This window comes from Pieris napi, chromosome 1, assembly GCF_905475465.1.
Source record: "Pieris napi chromosome 1, ilPieNapi1.2, whole genome shotgun sequence".
NCBI classification, from domain to species: domain Eukaryota; kingdom Metazoa; phylum Arthropoda; class Insecta; order Lepidoptera; family Pieridae; genus Pieris; species Pieris napi.
Genome location: NC_062234.1, coordinates 14,396,009 through 14,416,728, shown reverse-complemented (window position 1 = coordinate 14,416,728; position 20,720 = coordinate 14,396,009). Strand labels below are relative to the sequence as shown.

The following is a 20,720-nucleotide window of genomic DNA, read 5'->3' as shown; positions in this document are numbered from 1 at the left end:
AGTTACAAATGTTTATTACATAATGGCACACATACATATATAAAAAATAGGAAAAGTATAAGTTTCAAACTTACAATTTTACACGCCAAAGTTTTTTAAACGTTTGTGTGTGGGAACATTAGTGGATAGCAAATTATGAAACATTTCACTCAAACCGTAACACAGTGTAATAGAATTTTGGGTCGATCTTCAAATACTCAGATCGAAGAACATATGAAGACAATTAACCCCATTTATCAGGATTAAACAATTAAAATATCTACCCAGATCTGGATTCCGGAAGTTGGAATTCCATGTCACCTATTACACAGTGCACTTGATGCCGCATACAATTAAAATACACATTATCAAAAAATTAACTCTGGCTTTTTATGTATATCAACTATGAGGGGGAAATTGTCACAATCCTATGATCCGATAAGTGGGATAATACATTGGTACAAATTGTCTCACGACCAGAAATTTATTTTTCAGATCCGTGTTAACAACCGACATGCTACATTTGTATATCCTATCCAAATAATCGTTCAATAATTGTTCAATATGACATCACAGGAATGTTTATATCAAATCTTATAAATAAAGACTACTTAATGAAACACAAAATTAATATTCGTTTACTGAATATTAATGTTAGCATTTGGTGTCAAGGATAAACAGAATGCTCGTACAAAATCAAATGAAAATAGCCTCGGAACTTAATGTATATTACCTGCTAGACCCATCTTTTACATGCTAAAAATTCCTGCAGTCTTATAAATATTTTACATACATATACATTTAGAGCATCCGTATTTTCTTTTCAATAGGTCATATTTTAAATATGAGAAAATATTGTGGTTTAATAGTTAATACAGGCGTTTTTCATAGTAACCAGTGGCCTAAATCCTACTTCACGTGTTTCAAAAGTATTCCAGTTCTAGGATTGCTAAACCTTTTAAAATTATTCTCTATATAAATGGTAAAGTGTACGTGATTCTTCATTGGCTCAGATGAAGCCACTCTAAAGGCTTTGTTCAATAAAATTAAATGAATAATATATAGTATATGCATATTATAATAGTTTGATGAAAGAAATAAAGGTGTATACCTATATATAAATACGTGTAATTTTTTATTTTGCAGGATCAGTATTTGACATCACAAAGTTTGAAGTTTTGATTTCACATAAAAATATATTTTTCATCTCAAACATATCCCATCGAAAAACTAAGTTACCCTCCTATACGTTATGCACCTAGAAATCCAACTAACTACGTGCGTCAAACAAACGATTTCTGCGATCGTTAACAACGCCTGGACGGAGAATATTGTCGCGACAAAGTCGTATAGCAATTTAGGTGAAAACACCGACCACACGAACAGATGGTGTCTGAATATTATCGCTATAACGCAATAAATGACGACTTGGTACACTCTCTGTAGCGCCATTATGTTTGTGACGCGCCACACTGCTTGACGGTATCTGAAAATTATTATTAATCTAAAACAAAACTCAAATCGAAGACTTCGTATGTGCGAATGTGTTGAGATTGGATTTGTGGATAAATTCCTAAATACTTAAATCTCTTTTATTAACGCAACGCAAATAAATACAGTGTAAAGTCTTTATAACGAATTTCAAGGGACTTAGCATTTTTTCGTTATACGGAGTTTCGTATTTTTACCTGTTAATATCTGTATAAGGCAACGAGCAGAATAAATGCGCCCCAGACAAAGCCGGGCCGGCGTACGCGTGGAGGCCCATGCGGGCGGCGACCCGGACCGGGCTGTATTCACTCAGACCCACGTAACCCGAGCCCAGGTCCACCGAGGCCAGGCTGTTGGAGTTGCCCTAAATAATTAGAAATCAGAATAAAATATTACACATTGAATAGATTTGATTTATTAGGTAATCACACTTGACACATTTAACAAAAAAACATATGTGTGTACTTATATATGTCACCGTAAAATTATAAGAACCGTTAGATTGTAATCTATCTCGCGAAATTGTGATTGGGAATATTCCGTTCAACCAATCAGCGCGCGAGGTGCGATCCGTTTCACAAGTTGACGGATTCATTTCGATAGATTACAATCTACCGAATATAAAACGTTAAATTGTAAGCAATGCGTTGAGGTTCAGAATCTTTCGACAGTTCACAATCTCGCGAGATAGATTACAATCTAACGGTGTTTACAATTTTACGGTGAAATATACACGCGTTAGAAGTTATATTTCTTTGGCGTAACAAGATAAAAATCTTTTGTAACATTTTATTCTACTTTGTAGAAAAAACGACACTAACAATAGAAAAAAGGTACTACATTGAAAGTTTTATTATAACGCATTATCTAACTGAATAAAGTTTATTTAAATATCACAAAAAAATATTTCTACATAATTGAAAGAATTCACCTTTTTAATTTTAATTTTAAAATGTTGACTATGCTAACTTCAGGGTGTCGGTTTTTGTGACGGTGTGCGCGCGCATCGTAAGAATTTACTCTATCATTTTTCCCTAACGCGCCAAAAGAAGTATAACTTTTTTTTTTTTAAATTTTGCCAGAAAAAATGAAGTCAACGAGTTAGACCATTGCCGAGGGCCGTCGGTGTGTAAGACTCACCTGGTAAAAATAAAACACAGCTCCGATCCAAATGTGCGCCAAAGTCAGACTTAAAGTGTCGGCGCCCTCCGTGTTTCTCCCGGGTCTCGAATCCAACAACTTATGGTCTAGGCATTTAGCCGTGAGCAGGCAAGTGATATAGATGCTGGGCACCATGATGACGTTGTGGGGACGCATCAACAGAACTATTATCAGCATCATTTGATTGTACATTATGTGAGTTAAAGATCTAGCCAAGTTTAACTTGACGTCGTTCAAGTTCCACGGTTCTTCCGCGCTGTCGTAGTAATAATCTTCGGTTTTCGCTTTGGGCTTGTTATAAACGAACCTATTCCCGTTCGGAAACGCACCTACAACATTTTCAATCATTTTGATAAACGCGTTTTTGTGTATGTGGCGTTGTCGCGTAATGGTGTATTAATTAAAAAATATTATTGTCTTAGAAGTAATAACTTAAACAAATCCAAGTTGAACTATTTAATTCTGTAATGTTCCGAGGATCATCTTCTGCTTCATTCATCATATTTTTATAATCACTTTAAAAAACGGTGACGGTTTGAGGTTATATGCTCACTGTGAACAGTAAATGTCTAACGCACACTTAATATTGAGTCTGCGCTGCGGGTTAAAGTGAGAGAGGAGGAGTCTGCCTACCGCTGCCGGATGCGTGAGAGAAAGGGAAACTAGACAGACTGTTGCCGTAACGCGTTACGTAACGAAGCGGTTTAACCTCCCATAAATACAAAAATGTCAAATTATAATTTTGTTATTTTAGAAACAGTTTTCTCGAAACAAAGTTTTGCTAAATGTTGTTTTTTTTAAATTGATAAATTTTCTTTTAAAGATTAACAGTTTATTAAGATATATTTTTAAGAAGTCAAAATCAAAATTCTCATATAGCGTACACTCACCGACATAAGTGATGACTTCGAATATAGTTTGAGCGGCTAAAAGCCACCAAAACACTTGGACCACTTGCTCTGCGTCCCATTTCGGGACTTCGTTCGGCAGACGGATGGAGCCCGCGCTGATTCGGTACAGAAATATACAAAGCGTGGATAGAATTGTGAGCACCGAATGTATCTTCAGATGGTTGTTCATGTGGCGGATGTTTCTGAGGCAGATCGCAAGGGTCGCGAGAGTGCCTGATAAGTTATTTATATTAGTTATTTTTCTTTCCGATCTTGCAACATTTTCTGTTTAAATTACTAATGAAATACCTATAATTAGATGAGCTTGGAGATAATTCGAGTTCTCCGGAGCGTTCAACCAATCGGCCGTGTCTGGGAGGAAGAGCCATCTGTCGCCCGTTTGGTTCATTGTACGGAGATATCTGCAATTCGTCCGATTCTTATTTTTTATACAACACGTTTTCCATCACAAAGTCCACCCAAACCTGTTCACCGGTTCAAATATTGTAATATAGTTTCTTTAATGTGTAATCGTGAAATGATTACATTATTTTCATTAAAAAAAAATATGTTTAGTATGGAATACAAGATACAGGTGTCACTTATTCAACGTCATTAAATTTGAATCTGTAGGCATCCCTAGTCTACTCATCGTCAAAGAAGACAGAGGGTGTACGCCGAGAGAAAAAGCCGGCGTAAAAAACTCGCGGTACTCTTTTAAAACAGCAAATCATCAAACAACACTTATTTTAAAACAAATATCGCAAATTAATTAGAAGTAGCCTGTCTAGAACTAATCCCAGGCCCTTTTATCAACTAGATAATCGTTAACTTTATAGTAAGCCTTTTTACACAGCTTGCCTTTAATACATAGCTTAAAGAAAAGTATCCCTCTTCCCAAAAAGAATTACTAACTTTAGATAGTCTAGTACGGGGAAATTGCAGCCTGTGTTTGTTCCGAGTATTAACATTGTGCGTATGTTCTATTCTAGTAAACTTATCACTATTTTTGTATACATACATAATATTTTCATAAATATATTACGTTTCATGTATCAAAATTCATCATTCACTCACCTATGCAAACCGATCAACGAAACCCACTTCGGCACGATACCGACGCCGACGTCGCTCATTCGGTGTTCCAACTCCGGCTTCTCTTGAACTTCAGTAGCCCCCGACAGCCGCTTGCCGAAATACAAAACGATCACCACGATCGTTCGCACCAACACGAAGAACATCAGCGTATTCCAAAAGAAGTACCACGTCATGTGCTCCTCCTCTATGAAACTCGTGCCGAAAAACGACCAGGCGTGGAAAAGAGTGCCGAGGATCAGCAGGAAATCGATCGCATTCAAATCACGCAACGTCGACAGATCCCGGATTTTCTCCAAACCGGTCTTCACGAGGAAGTAGGCGAAGGTGAGAGCGACGGCCGAGGCCAAGAAGGCGGCGGACCACGCGGGCCCGAAGGAGCAGAACTGGCTCCTCGTTTCGGTGATGAAGCAGGTCAACGTGAGGGTCGAGGCGACGATCGCGAAGATCACCGCAAACGCGACAACCGTGCCCAAGTTCGTTTTGTGTTTGTCTGTCACGCTTATCTTGCGTTGGTTTTCCGGTTGGAGCGAGTACAGAGTCACGCAAACGAGGGCCGTCAACATCTAGAAAGAAATAGGTTCTTCTTTATTTCTACTACTACGAAAGGAAGTAACGAGAATTTTTTCAGATGTTAAGCTAAAATTAATTGATTTTTACTACTGTTAGATAGACTGTTTTAATGTTTTCTCATAAATCAATTTTTTTTAGGATTCTTGTAAAACATTTTTATTGTAAAAAACACAAGGATATCTTTATTCTACGGAGATTATTTTGTCAATAACTTCCAAAAATTGCGTGACGTAATACTTGAAAGCTCCCTTTGTTGGGAAACTAACGCATGTAACGGATTAAAGACTTTAAAAACCAAAAAAACAATAAAGAGATGAATATCGCATCGTAAAAACATTTACTTAATGTACTCACCAAATATAAAAACACGACAGCCAATCCCAAAGCGAACACGTCGAAGTCCGTGGTTGCTTCTGATAATTGCTTGGACATGGCGGCCAAGGATTCGTCGTAGAACTCTTTCGCGATTCGAGCGGCACTCTGTTGTCCCGTCGAGAGGTAACGAGCGAATTGGGTTTCTGCGCGTTTGAATTGCTTATAATATTCTGAAACATAATATATAACAATCAGAGGCGCAAATGGGTCTAAGGCGTGTCGGTTTCCTCACGATGTTTTACTACACCGTAAGAGCGGATTGTTTGACGAGGATTTAATAAGAAATAAAATAAAAAACGAGCGAGTGTGAAGCGAAAAAGCGCATAGGTGAACGACCCTACTCAAGAGAGTCGCACGCTCAAGCCAAAGGCCGATATTGCCAGAAACATAAATGTTTGTAATTAGGATTGCTTGATAGAGGTAGGTAGGTATTGAAAGATGTTTCATCATCGGACGTCGAGGCAGAATACAAAATTCCACACCCTTGACGTCCGTCCACAACTGAGCGTTATTAAGGCATTTTTCGCCGCACACCACCACTATGTGAAACCAGCTGTCCACTAAAGTATTTCTGAACCAATTCGACTTAGGGTCCTTCAAAAAGAGCGTACCAATTTTTAAACACTTCACGTCTTTTACATTTTATAAAAAAAAAATACACAGTTGATTCAATATCATGAGCTCCCTTTTCACATACATTGGGCAATCCAACAACAACTTCAACAGCCCATTAACAAAAATTTAATTTTTAAACAATACAAAACTCTGTTGTATTATTTCCATAAAACGTTTTGAAAACACTTATGGTGGTTATCTAAATATAAACGTCGATTAAAGAACTACTTTAAATTTCAGAAGTCAAATCAGGATACTTCCAAATCACATAAGTAAATATTATAATTTACATAAAAATCATTTAAATGGCAACACTAACCGGTATCGGTAGGTACGCCTTGCTTGACATTATGAAGAGCGTTCACGTGCAGTAAATACAAATGTTGCCTGATATCACTCGGTAGCAGAGATGGCAGAAATTTGCCCGTACTGTCTCCCGGGATGGGGGCGTTTAGTAGCCAAGATATTGTCGGGGCTATGTCCACTTGTGCCACCACGGGTCCTGGACCTAATCTAAACACATATAAAAATTTTACACGACAGAAGCATGCTATTCAAAACTGTCTCTGATGACTATTTAAATAATAAACTACTCCAAAATGATGCATAGTATATACGAGTCCATCGCTATCCTTTTCTTTTCCAAGCCCAAATAGCATGCGCACGCTCTTTCTTTAAGTGGGCGGACTTTAAACAGCTGCTATGCTGTGTGCTTTTCTATCGCATGGGATGGTCGGTTGGGACCTCTCAGTCGCACACATTCACTCGGAGCTCACACATTTTACTTTTGAAAATTCGACAACCGCAATTCTGGACTGATTTTTCGCAGCCAACCCTATACCACCGTGTTCAGAATAAAATAATCTTTAATTTCATTTAAATTTCATTCAATAAACAGACCGTTGCAAAATGCTAGTACAGATTTACCTGTTTATACCTGGCAACCCGATAGTTGTGACCGGAAAAAAATGGGCAGCATAAAGTTTGCATATTCTATGGGCTTCATACTTTTGATTGGTATAGAATTTATCTAATAATCATACCGGTGAGATGTTTAAAAAAATATTTTTTTAAAATTATTAATTAAACATACTCTGGACTGAAATTTGCTAGACAACCCATATGGATTATTTTTATTACATATTAAATTAAATATAAAATACGTTTCATTAAATAAGCATCTCGGTGAAGGTCGTTGTATAGCGGGATCTTAGACCATTGCCATTGACAAAGAAGAATGGCAGTTTTACACATTAGGCCTCTTTTCTCTAGGGCCAATATTGCGATACTGCATGTTAAAGCACTTTCTGATATAGAACATTTTTTGTTTTGTTATCCGGCGCAATAATAAAGTGGGTTTCTTTTATATGCGTCCAGATGGCACCACATGTTTTTTGCATTGCATTTGCATAAAATTAATTTATTGTTATTCGATATCTTATCCGATATTTTATTACTTATTCTGCTATTCGGAGTAGAAAAGAATCCACCAAAAAAGAGATTACTAACAACGGTCCAGCCGATCTTGAGTTATAAGTGGTAAAACTAACACGACTTTGTTTTATATATTTAGGTATACCAAGTTACACGCACTCGTGTGGGCATTGGAAGTCCGTGCTCTTAAGCACGACTAAAGGGACCAGCACTTCGGCGGGCGAAGCCCCTCCGTGTCCCCCCGCGTCCCGCATGCCGTGGTCCCCGCATATTATTAGTACCCCTGATCTGTCCTAAACATTAAAAATCTCTTAATATCTTACGCAATTATTTATAACTTTGATAATTATTTGTGTAAAGTCAAAGAAAGCTCGATACTTTTAACAATTATTTCGTATGAGTAAATGTAATTTTAATTTACAAGCTCTGTAAGATATTTAAATAAAAACTGAATAATTAAAAATATCCTAAAATTCCTTTGATCAAAGTAATATTGTAAAATTTTTAATAAATTTATTATAGAAAAGTTTAATAAAATCACTAACCCATGTTTGCATAGCCGTGTGTATTTTTTTCACAATACTATCCATTTCTATTAATTTTGGTTTAATTTTTGGACTCCTAGCGCCCTCTAGATGCCCGATATGGTCTAAGCCTAAATAGTGAAGTACGAGGAAATCGAATTTGGGTTTTTTATCTTCTAAAGGAGTAAGTACGCTATCTAAATGTCTGGTAACGTTGTTGTCCACCTAAAAATTAAAGGCATCCTTATATCAAAAGAAATATCAACATATTTGGATAGAGTATTTCAAAATTGTAACTTTGTTGTACCTCTGTATAATCTGTGACAAAAAATGACGTCGTTCCGTCCGATTCTGTCCATAACCCAGGAAATAACCTTAACCAAGTGTCATCTCCATATAATACGGAGTGGCGACCCCTAGATGACGCAACCCGAAGTATGCTGTCGCCTTTGACAGCCGGCGCGCCAAAATTCAAAGCGACATCCGCAAAAGTTGACACGCTACCGGTCATCATTGCCTGAAATTTAAAAAAACTTGGCTCAGTATAAGAAAATCTGAAGTGAAAATGATTAAATTTGGAGCAATATTGAACCAATATTCGCAATAATTACACAAACATAAAGCCATTAACACAATACTTTGTTAGTTTAAAACCTGTATTCAATGTGATTCACTGGTGCAAGCAGGTGATAGGTGCATTCATGCATCATAGGTTAATTTCCATTACAACTTTATATCAATAGCAATAAGCCTTAATTTAGACTAGGGAGAGAGAAAATGAGAAAGGAAAACATGCTGAAATAGGATAGGATTACGATGATGGTATCAAATGTAATTAATAATGAAATTGGAACTTGTGTAGTCATTCATTTATACAAGTTATTCAATCAATGAACTTACAAGATTTGAAAGCTATATTCATTTATAAAACAATACGTATAAATGAATGAATATATAACACTGATTAATATATTATCACACTACCAAAGAAAAAACTTAAGTGTTTTTTACAAATATTAATAGTCATAAACAGATACCAAGGTTTTTCTTTGGTAAAATATTGAAAAGCGTGTAATAGTTACATAAAGTGACACTTGCAAATATATCCCGCCAGAAGTTTATTGTGCGCCTCCATTGTGCCTTTTCCTTCTTACGCTCAGGTGACTGTGTAATATTACAAAGATGTTTACAGAAACCACAGTTAAATCATCTTAATATTTTTTCTTTGGCATTGTGGATATTAAATATTAGACAAATTTGTCCAATCTTTTAATACAATTATTTTATATTTTAAAATTGAAGATATTAGCTAGTTGTAAACATTATCTTCAAAAGTTATAACACTGGATAAATTTTTCATAAAATAAAAAAGATAAACATAGATAATCATATAATCAACACATCATACAATATTATAATAATCCTTTATAGTCACTAATAAGAAGTAGCATTATAAATTAATTTAACCTCAAAAGAAAGTAACATAAATAGTATAATAAAACTTTTAGAGTAGAGATATTATTTTAACCACTTTAATAATAATATAATTACCACACTTTGAAAAAACAAAACTTGAACATACCTTAATCCTGGGCATTGTGACAGTTGGTGGCTCAGCAACAGAAACATAAATGCATGCAGATTTGTTTTTAATTAACTGGCCCGTGTAAGGCATATATTCCTCAGCTGCAAAGTCATAGCGTAACCCATCTATGACCATGAGAATGACACTGTTTTCACCAGAATTGTACACTTCATGGCCATCAATACTGAAATAGATTATATTGACTAAATAATAGTAAATATTTCAAACAAAATTTTAGGTTCTTTCAAAAATATATTACCTTTTAATGTAAGTCTAAATATTACAATATTAATTTCTACAAATTCTTATGTGTTTTAATCCTTACCTGACTCCATCTATAAAATTTGGCAAATCATCCATATGAGCTAATTTGCCAGAATGATACTTTAATGGAAAAAAGCCATAAAGAAAAAGTGTTAGACTGCCAAAGGCGAATATAAGTAGCCAGAGTCCGGACCATTTATGTTGAAGCCAGAATAACATGATTGCACACTGCACAGGTTAATACTATGTCAGTAAACTTAACGAAACATTTGCTTTGCAATTTCCCCTCCGGTCTGTGAAGCAATAACCCTCTGTAGGAATGAATTGTATATTGGTTTTAATTGATTGATTTTGTAGGTTTTTTGGCCATATATATAAATATAAGTACTTAACGAGGAGTATGTGTAGTTAAAGTTACATTATGGCCCTAAGTAAAATGGGTAAGATAATCTCAAATCCATGCTGATAAAAGTGATAAACTTACTTTGACATACGATGTTTTGTTAAAACGTGATCGTATAATCTACCAACTAATTATTTGTAAAACATTGAAACTTGTTTTCCTGTGACTGTGTTATCTCAAGGGATGACTCAAATTTTAAAAATGATATTTACAAATATTAACGTTAAATCAAGAAATAATTTATTCCTACCGGCGGTCCGTGTTTACTAATATACCTTCAAGTTTCAAACACAGATTACTACACCCTAGTCACTAGTCACTACACACTACACAGAAAGACAAATATCATTCAAAATAACACAAATGTCACAAACGACTAACATTAAATAATTTATCATAAGTCAATTGACAAACATGACATAAAATAAAATAGATGGAAACAGAAATAACAACATTTTCTAAGATTACCTCTAAGCAAAAAGCAGATAATCAGTCTTCTTCTAGTGCTATCATGTCAGCGATCTTGTTTTTTTTTCCTTCATGGCCCTGCCACGGTTTGTGCATTAGCCAGCGTCAAATATAAGATTTTTTATAATTCGTGCTTGCCTCAGAAATTCGACCATGTCCTACATGTACGGTTTAAGTACTCACCCGGTACCGCACAACCCTTCTAAAGGCCGAGAATTTAAATAAAATTAAAACTTGCCCTCGAACCGGGAATCGAACCCGGTACCCCTCACCTAGCTGCCACTTAATAAGACCGCTAGGCCTTTATGAGCCTTTATGAGGCCCTTATTCAGCGATCTTTAGGTTAAATAATGGCTGTAACTAGGGATGCATCCGATACCGATACCGATACCGATATATCGGCGGATATACTTTGGGTTTGCCGATATATCGGTATCGGCGATATTTTAATTGCCGATACAACGATACTTTTCAAATTTCGCGCTTTAAAAAAAAGTAATGTAAAAGCGCATCTTGTTTGATCTGGGGCGTGGGAAACGAGGCACGGACTATCTATGCCTCTCACACCCGCTTAGTCCCCGCGTATTCCATTTCGCTAGACTTTTCTGATTTTTAACTACTATCGCGCGTAGTATTTTTTCAATACCAAATTAAATAAAATACAGAATTACAAAAATCTTATCAATGTTAATTTTAATTATTAACAGTTATTTATTTTAATTTAACTATTACTCTTAATTCTTAAATTTATTTACTAAACCTTTAATCTTATTCAAAGTTTGTAACTGTTTATATTTTATAATAAAAATTAAAAACTTTAACCAGACTTGATATATTTTACCTTAATTTAATTTGAATTCAATAAGCATTAGTATCGGTATCGGTATCGGAATCGGCGATATTTCTATAAGAGTATCGGTATCGGTATCGTATCGGCAAAAAAGGCGTATCGATGCATCCCTAGCTGTAACATAATTTCATAATCGGACGACAAGGCAGAGTACAAAATACCATCCGTATCATATGACAAACGTATGGCGGCTTTGGGATTGTGGACTAATCATAACATACTAATCTATTTATATTGTAGTACCAAATAGCACATTAAATAATAATCTTGATACTGAATAAACTATCATCGGAGGATGATGATATACATATTCTTAAACTAAAATGATTTTTGACGTAACGAAGATAGAATTGTGTTTGACAATACAATTAAATTTAGATGTTTGGATCATTACGCCCACGAAAAATGCAGCATTTATTCTCGAAAAACACCCACTTTTCTTTGATTCAATTACATTTTTAACAATCTTCAGACGACACTACAGTGACTACAATTTAGTTAGCATTCGAAAAACAATTACGATACTAATTAAAAGTTAACATAAAAGCTAGCATTTGTTTGTACGACATTGAACAATTAAATAATACAAAATATAACAATTTTTTGTATTTTTAAGGAAATCACTTTTTATTTGCGTACCTCAGGGTTAAATATATATCAAATTATCTATGCCAATGAGTTATCAATTTTTTCGGGTTTGTTGGTTTACGATCATGACATATAGTGCCGATTGGTTACCTTAACTACACTAATTATCGGTCTTATTCGTTGATGTACTTAGCCTGAATTAATTAATAGATTACAAAAATAATATTTAATTCTATTTATTAATAATTACAATATTTACATAACTCGACAATTCGAGTGCTATAGCAATCGTGGCCAGCGTCGTGGCCAAGTCTGAGAAAACTATAATTTAAATGTGCCAATAATATCCAATTATTCCCAATAAAGTGTGCACCCTAATTCGTCAAGTTCAAGGCGTTCCCGTTGAATCATCACACGTGGGCAGCTGAAAATTTCTATTTAAATCTTTACTGAAACGTGGTCTCCTTAGTCTCGATACGACAGCAACGACGCGGCGCGCGCCAACGAAACAAAACAAGGTAGATTTGTTTTCATTAAATAATAATAATAATTGCATATAATCCACCTTTATATAATTTTACGTCGTTTTAAGTAAGCTAGATACTTATAATTCTTTAGAAATCAAGTGCCACTGTAACGCACTTGCAAGATTTCTGGCCATGTCACATATGGTATATACATATATATAATATCACTTAACATCAGATGAACCTCCTGCCCGTTTGCCTCCTGTTACATAAAAAAATGTCTTCGAACCTCTTTAACAGTTAATTATTGAATTTAATATTTCAATTTTATATATTATGTATTTTCTTAAATTCTATATTAAGATAGATATGATTCCATATCTCAAAATAGATCGACTAAAATTTCATTGTAAGATAATGAAAATCGTATTGCATCAGATCCAAAAGCGTTTTCAGGTGATTCATTCATGGAATGGTTCCAGATTTCTGTTGTTCTAGTTTTTAGATGCGATGTGGAATGCGTCTTTCGGATATACTTTAATTTTGAGAAAAATAATGTATTTTCGATACTGTCTGTCATAATCTAACAAAAAAGTGTTTATGGAAATGTTTATTTATGTAAATTCATGGGATCAACTAACACCTGTAGATTCTTCTAGTATTGTTCATTGCTGAAGGTCGTGTAACCGTAAGGTGTCTGCTGCCCTGCATGTGATATCAAACTCAAACTCAAACTCAAAATATCTTTATTCAAGTGGGTAACCAAGTACACTTTTGAATCGTCAAGTTAAATTAATCGTAAATTTACATTTACTACCAGTTCGCAAGTCAAGGGCGTAGAGCGGGTATCTCTCCTCTTAGTTCGGTTTCTCCCATAGCGCAGCTGTTATGGGGAGACCCGTGAGAACCTTTAATAAACTTAATTTAATTACAGATGTCCATAGTTCCAATGATGTTCCGCGACTGGTGGGATGACTGGGAGAGGCCCTCCCGCCTGCTGGACCAGCACTTCGGCATGGGTCTTCGCAGAGACGACCTCCTATCTTCTCTATCCACCCTACCCTCGTCATCTCTTCTCAGGAATTCATACTTCAGGCCATGGAGAACGAGTCTCGCGAGACAGGAGTCTTCGAGCACAATTAATTTGACTAAGGAGAAATTCGAGGTAATTGAATTTTAAATGATATTAACATCTCGTCAAAAAAGCAACCAGGTTTACCAGGTTACTTTATACTGACTTCTTATTGATTTTTATACCCACTATAGAGGAAGTTTTTACTGAAATATTGAGTAACAAGCAAAATATGGCATCTTCCTTTCCTTAATCCTCATATCATATCTTTGTTTACATAAGTTTTGGGTAAAAATAAATCAAATTAAAGTTTCATCATCGGACGTCGAGGCAGGATACAAAATTCCACCCGTATCACCTGGCCGTTCATCGTTACACAACTGAGCGTTTCTTAAAGCAGTTTCTGCAGCGCACTACCGCTATGTGGAACCAGCTTCCCACTGAAGTATTTCCGCAACAATTCGAATATGGGTCCTTCAAGAAAAGACCGTACCAATTCTTAAAAAGCCGGCAACGCACTCGAGAGTGTCTATGGGCGGCGGTATCACTCAATCAAGTGAGCCTCCTGTGCATTTGCCCCCTGTTATATAAAAATGATAACCGAATTGTACCTGAAGTATAACAAAGCCTATATTCAGTGAGACTGTTTTTAATAGATTCCTATTAATATTATGCAGACATTGTCCTTTCTTAAACACCATTTTTTAAATTTCAGGTTATCCTTGATGTTCAACAGTTTGCTCCTGAAGACATCACAGTTAAGGCCTCCAATAACTCAGTGGTTGTAGAAGGCAAACACGAAGAGAAACAGGACGAACACGGATTCGTTTCCCGTCAATTCACACGTCGTTACATCCTCCCCACTGGCTACGATGTCGCTGATGTCGTTAGTTCTCTCTCTTCTGATGGCGTCCTGACTATCACTGCTCCGAAAAGAGCACCACTAAACTCTGGTGAAAGGATCATCCCCATAACAAAAACTGGCCCCGCCAAGGAAGCCCCCAGAACTGAACAACCTCGCGAACAAACTGTACCCATTATAACTTCTCCTTAATGTCTGTCGCTTTAATAGGGTTGACAAATGAGAAACTTTTTAGTCATTTTTTTACCTTTGAATTATCTTGGCAACCCTGGGAGCGATTCATCGTCACGTGAATAGCATTTATTTATAACTCGATGTAGGCCAACATCGGGCAACGAAAACGAATAATACGGAATGCAAACATCACTAATATGTAAACATGTAATAAACAATATATCTTTTTTTTTAATTATTTCTTTTTCTATACTTAAAAGTTAACATTTAAGCATTTAACATTATCTCGAACGGCGAAGAAAAACATCGCGAGTTAACCGGCTTCCCTTAGACCCAAAGTCGACAGCGTGTGTGACAAGCACAGGAGGCTGATCACCTACTTGCCTCTTAGACAAATGATCATGAAACAGATACAGAAATTTGAGGCCTGAACCCACAAAGGCTGTAGGGCCACTGATTTATTTATTTTATACTAAAGTATATACACTCAAAAAGCAAAATTAAAATGATAGAAAGATCGTGGAAAAATTATTAAACTATTCATATCGAATTCCGATCAATGCATTGTAAATATGAAATTAGCCTATTTGCAACATTGTATATATTATAGCACTAAATTAATAAGTAATAACACAAATTCTTTCGCATTCCGTTTGAATATTTTGCGTCCATTTCAGCGCTGACTTACAAATTATTAGCGTTATTCATTCGCACGCTTTTTAAGAACGATCATTACTTAGAAACACTTATGCATACTTTGCCCTAAGTAAACCGCGACTGTACATTAATGTTTAACAAATGCAGAATGCCGCAGAAAGTCATAAGGTCCACACGACTACAAATAATGAATAATAATTTCTACACTTGTTAATGTAGCCTCGGAGGTAGGGTTAACCGAGAAACAAAACGACGCCGACAATTTCTATTGTATACACCTTCTAATTTAAATTCTCCTGCGGATATTCTATAGTTATGAGTTAAGTGCATATATATAAGATATAGTAAATAATAAGTACTTCACTTATATAAAATGATTTAGTTTCAAAAGTACTTAATTATAAGGTTACAAAAACAGTTTCGGCGCGAACCTTTCTGTTCAACTCCCGCCAAAAACCATTGACATTTGTTTCTAAATATAAACTAATATCACTAATAAATAATAATTAAATTTGTTCCTAGGCATGTAGCGAATTATAGATACTATATAATTTTAATAACCTCAAGTGGTACCTACTTAATTAAATACCTATATTCCACAAATTTCCGCCAGTTGCAACCCTTAACACTGTGGTTCGTTTAACACGTGTTAATGTAAAAATGTCAAGTTTAGACGGACTTTCTATAATTTAAGCTTAGACTAGAGGGCAATAAAAGCGTTCGGCTAATTTAATTTTCCCGCTGAGTTTTGCACTTCAATATTATAGTTAATTTATCAACGTCTAGAGGGCACCGAGGGTTGGAGGAACGATGCGCCCTTCCATTAAATTGTTGATAACTTTAAATTACGCCAAAACGGCCATTAGTTTACTTAATTTTAACAAGATTACCTAATTGCTATATAGTAAAATATCTAATATTTTATTAGACACACAGATACATTGGTACTGTATAAAACAATTTAAATACAAGATTTAACGTGACAAGCACTTATAGGCAAACATAACAAACACGAAGGAATAAAAGTACATCCTTTCATAAAGTATAAAACTAAAGGAAAATCGATTTCAATGTGTAAGGTGAGCAACTATGGTAATCCAAACTAAGAGAGAATCGTTTATCAGAATGCTCAATCTGAATATCGGTGAGTTTTGGCCAAAACGCGTTCTTCTGAAAGAAGGGACAGATAGGAGGATTCCTGGGGTATCTAGAGGTTATAAATAGATAATAAAAGTACTGGTACAATGCGAGTTTTTAATTGTTCTATTCAAATTTATACCTATGTTTGCAAACGAAGCTAAAATTGTCATGAAATTTGAATTGTAATCTGTATACAGCAGTGAATTGTAGTAGAACAAAACCTTACGGCAGGAAATTCGGTCAAAATAAAATAACACATTAATTGATATTATCTTATTAATTTAAGAACTGACATCTAGTACCCGGTTATTGAATTAAGTATTTGTCATATTACTATCCTTCACGACGGCGCTATCGTGAGAAATGAATGATGAAAATATTAAGTTAAGTGACATCTATTATCGGAATTTGGAGTTTTATAAAATATGATGAGAGCACTGTATATTAATAAAATTTGTTTGTTAGAAGCAAAGATTAATTGATTGAGTAGTATTAAAAAACTTGATAGTTATATTATCTACTGTTTAAGAAATCTAGGAAGCGGAATTCTCGCAAAAATTATTTTATATATACCCATTAGCATTAGCAAATGTGTGAAATAAAAGTATGGAGTGGTAATAGATCTCTTGAGCATGGATCAGTTAAGTCTAAACGGTGAGGGGGTAGAGGGGGAGGACTCATCAATCAGCCGCCAGCGATTACTAAGGTTGTGGTGGAAGTGACAGCCGTGTGAATCTTATTGCTAATTTAACAAATTTTGTTGAAAGAAGTTCTAGAGTGGCGCTAGTGTCTATTAAATTTACGCAATGATAAATCCTTTGAATTATCGTAAAGTTAATTTCGTATTTATATTATGATTATCAATATTTTAATTAAGATAGTTTTATAGTACCTACTGAATTATAAAGATTATGGTCCCCTTAATGTTATGAATTATTATAAATACAAAAATAATAGATTCAACATGAATCTATCCTATCTGTATTATGTTATTAAAGTATAACTAAACAAAAACACCCCTTCCTTGGCTGAGATAATACTTCTTCTCTGCTAAATCAGCGACATCTATTGGTAATTATGTGAACAAAATTTCCAAACAAAGATTAGTTCTATAATAAATTTTAAACTATACAAGTTAATGTAGGGCAAAGCAATATGCTACTAAAAGTAACACGTTAAATACATGTCGAATACTTATTATAAATTAATAATATTTTGCTAATCTTTTAATCTAGAAGTTAAGATAAAATTAAATATTTATTACCTATATTAAGACGTATTAAAATGGACATTACATTCACGAGTTTCCGCGACGTAAAAATTAATATTTCTTAAATTAAAAATCTGCGAGTATGTAACTTGAACCACCATAAAACTGGTTCAGAGTGCAGTTCGACAAGCGATTGATCTGCCTGTTGTATTAATTGTTGCTGTCTGAGCCTATCTACCTACGCTTATATTGTCGACTTAATATTGTATTAATAACCTTAAATATTATTAACCTCAATCGAAAATATGATATGTCATGTGGGACATGGTGTAATGGTTGCAGCTCCTTACAAATGTTGTGTAAAAAAAAGGCGATTAAAAAGAGTCGCGGAGAATTTATTGCCAGTTCTTCTCTTCCGTTCTACGCCCTTGATTTGAGAACTGGCAGTAAATGTAATATTAGAAGCAGTAATATGTACCTATGTATTTATTTACTGACGAGTCATAAGTGTACATTTTGTTACCTACCTATATGATTAAAAATATATATATATTTCTAATAGAAAACAGACAGAAGACGAGACGAGATCTCCCTCTGAGTGTCCACCATCGGAAAATTCAGCATTCGGTGGTGGACGCACAGGCATGACCTTCTTTTTGACGATTCATAAGTATACTGATTTACCTATGTGAATAAAGATATTTTGAGTTTGAGTTTGGCTGTCCTTCGTATTCTTGAGGGTAATCCGGCGCTAAAAACTTAAAAACTTGCAAAAGATCTCGGGACAAACGGAAGAATTTGAAGTATTTCCGAACCAATTCGACTTAGGGTCGGGTCCTGCAAGAAAAGATAGTAGGTTTAAAGGCCGGCAACGCACTCACAAGCCCTATGGCATTGAGTACCTATCCATGTGCGGCGGTATCACTTAACATAAGGTGAGCGTTTGCATAGATATATATATATATAAAAAATACTTAAAAGAGATGAATAAAATCACTGTTATTTATGGCATTATTTTTACGTTTCGGCTAACCCAAGATACCCAATTCAATTTGTTAACAACAAACAAGGCAGGAGGCTGATCACCTACTTGCCTATGAGATTATGAAACAGCTACCAAAATCTGAGGCAGAGACCCAAAAAGGTTTATAATCTGTGCTCCATCCAGAATTAAACCTGATACAAGGTGGCACGGTGCCCCTACGAAACCGTTCCTATTACAAAATGATACGAAAATACTTACTTAACCAATTGAGTTAATATGGCAATTGGCAACATTTTAATAGAATCTAATTAATCATAATATCAAATATATAATATAAAGTATTCAAGACAATTAAAGCAAGTAGATAAAAATAAAAAAAAAACAAAAGTCAATTTTTTTATGGCCTGGTAACGAAACTTTTAATTTAAAAAAAAATACAAAACAAAACTATAAATTAATACTATAAATTACACGCAAAGATCAAAGTAACAAATGGGTTTATCCCTACAATATTGTTAATTGCAGTATGTTCACATTGACATTTGACAATTAAATATATCAGTCACCCTTGGCCATGCAATCAATTATCTATAATCAACCTACTTAATACATATTCTAAAATGTCTAATGGTATTCTATTGCTTTTATTCTTAATACCTATGTGTTTAAATAAAATTCACCATTAAAATTTACCATATTGTATTTAATATAATAGGTTGGGGAAAAAGTTTCTTCGCATTTTTTAAGAAAATTCAAAACATTTTTTAATATAGTTTATTTACATTTAACTAAAGTATGTAGGTACCATTTTGTTCGATAACTTTTTGCCATTATTTAGGTAGGGACATTATCCCATTGCTATAGAAATTTTGGGGCTTCTGATCAAAATACCGCGATAATTGGTTTTGGAAGTCCTCTCGTGATGATAACCTGACACTTCCTAAAGAATTCTAAAGAGACTGAAACAGGTAGAAATCTGAAGGTGCAAGGTCAGGACTATACGTCGGATGCATTATCACCTCCCAGCCAAGCTCTCTTAGTTTTTGCTGAGTGGCCAAAGATGTGTGAGGTCTAGCGTTATCATGATGAAAAACCACACCCCTTCTGGTGATTAATACCGGCCGCTTTCTCTCAACTTCTTGCTTTAATCTCATCAGTTGTTAGCAGTAGAGTTCAGAATCGATGGTCCTGCCTGGTGGTAACAGCTCATAACGAATAATGCCCTTCCAATCCTACCACACACACAGCATCACCTTGTTGCGAGTTATCCCGGGTTTCGCCACAGTCTGTGAAGCCTGACCGGCCTTTGACCACGACCTTTTTCGCACGTTCTTGTCGTACGTGATCCACTTTTCATCATCAGTTATCAGCTTCTTCAAAAATGGTTCGGTTTCATTAAGTCGTAATAAAGAATCAAAAATGAGTACACAGTTCATTAGGTTTCTTACAGTGAGCTCGTGAGGTACCCAAGTATTGACCTTTTTTGGTTACCCAGTCTTTTTCAAATGCGCCAAAACTGTTTTGTGGTCAATTCCCCGTTCTTCAGCTACGTCGTAACTACTGATATGCCGATCTTGCTCCACTTTTTCAAAAATTGCATCCATTTTATCTGTCATAGGGCGACCAGAGCGACTTGGATCTTTGACATCAAAATTTCCGGATTGAAAACGCTTAAACCAAATTTGTGCTACTCTCACAGACACTGCACTAGGTCCATAAACATTGCAAAAAAAATTCGCGGCTTGTGTTGCATTTTGACCTTTTTTGTAGTAAAAGTTTAAAATGTATCGAATTTCTTCATTCGATTCACTCATCTTGACGGTACGAAAAATAAATAAAAAACAGTCATTATCCTAAT

General features: G+C 35.1%; 2 protein-coding genes across 9 annotated transcripts; one reads left to right on the top strand and one right to left on the bottom strand.

Moving 5' to 3' along the window:
• Positions 1–1,158: 1,158 nt before the first annotated feature.
• Positions 1,159–10,693, bottom strand: LOC125051369 (GPI ethanolamine phosphate transferase 2). 8 transcript variants are annotated; one of them, XM_047651634.1, is made up of 15 exons: positions 10,471–10,692; positions 10,048–10,297; positions 9,720–9,906; positions 9,236–9,301; positions 8,445–8,654; positions 8,159–8,362; positions 7,773–7,906; positions 6,499–6,692; positions 5,544–5,734; positions 4,599–5,182; positions 3,831–3,943; positions 3,522–3,755; positions 2,611–2,960; positions 1,668–1,834; positions 1,159–1,465 (listed from the first exon to the last, which is right to left on the bottom strand). In XM_047651634.1, exons 2-15 carry the CDS (start codon positions 10,203–10,205, stop codon positions 1,210–1,212), a joined length of 3,048 nt encoding a protein of 1,015 aa, XP_047507590.1. In that variant the 5' UTR covers positions 10,206–10,297; positions 10,471–10,692; the 3' UTR covers positions 1,159–1,209. The 8 variants fall into 8 exon arrangements, with proteins under 8 accessions (XP_047507590.1, XP_047507598.1, XP_047507614.1 ...); XM_047651642.1 differs by having other exon boundaries at positions 10,048–10,279; XM_047651658.1 differs by having other exon boundaries at positions 10,640–10,657.
• Positions 10,694–12,680: 1,987 nt separating this feature from the next.
• Positions 12,681–15,105, top strand: LOC125051270 (protein lethal(2)essential for life). The gene is made up of 3 exons (XM_047651485.1): positions 12,681–12,813; positions 13,697–13,927; positions 14,550–15,105. Exons 2-3 carry the CDS (start codon positions 13,697–13,699, stop codon positions 14,886–14,888), a joined length of 570 nt encoding a protein of 189 aa, XP_047507441.1. The 5' UTR covers positions 12,681–12,813; the 3' UTR covers positions 14,889–15,105.
• Positions 15,106–20,720: the final 5,615 nt, after the last annotated feature.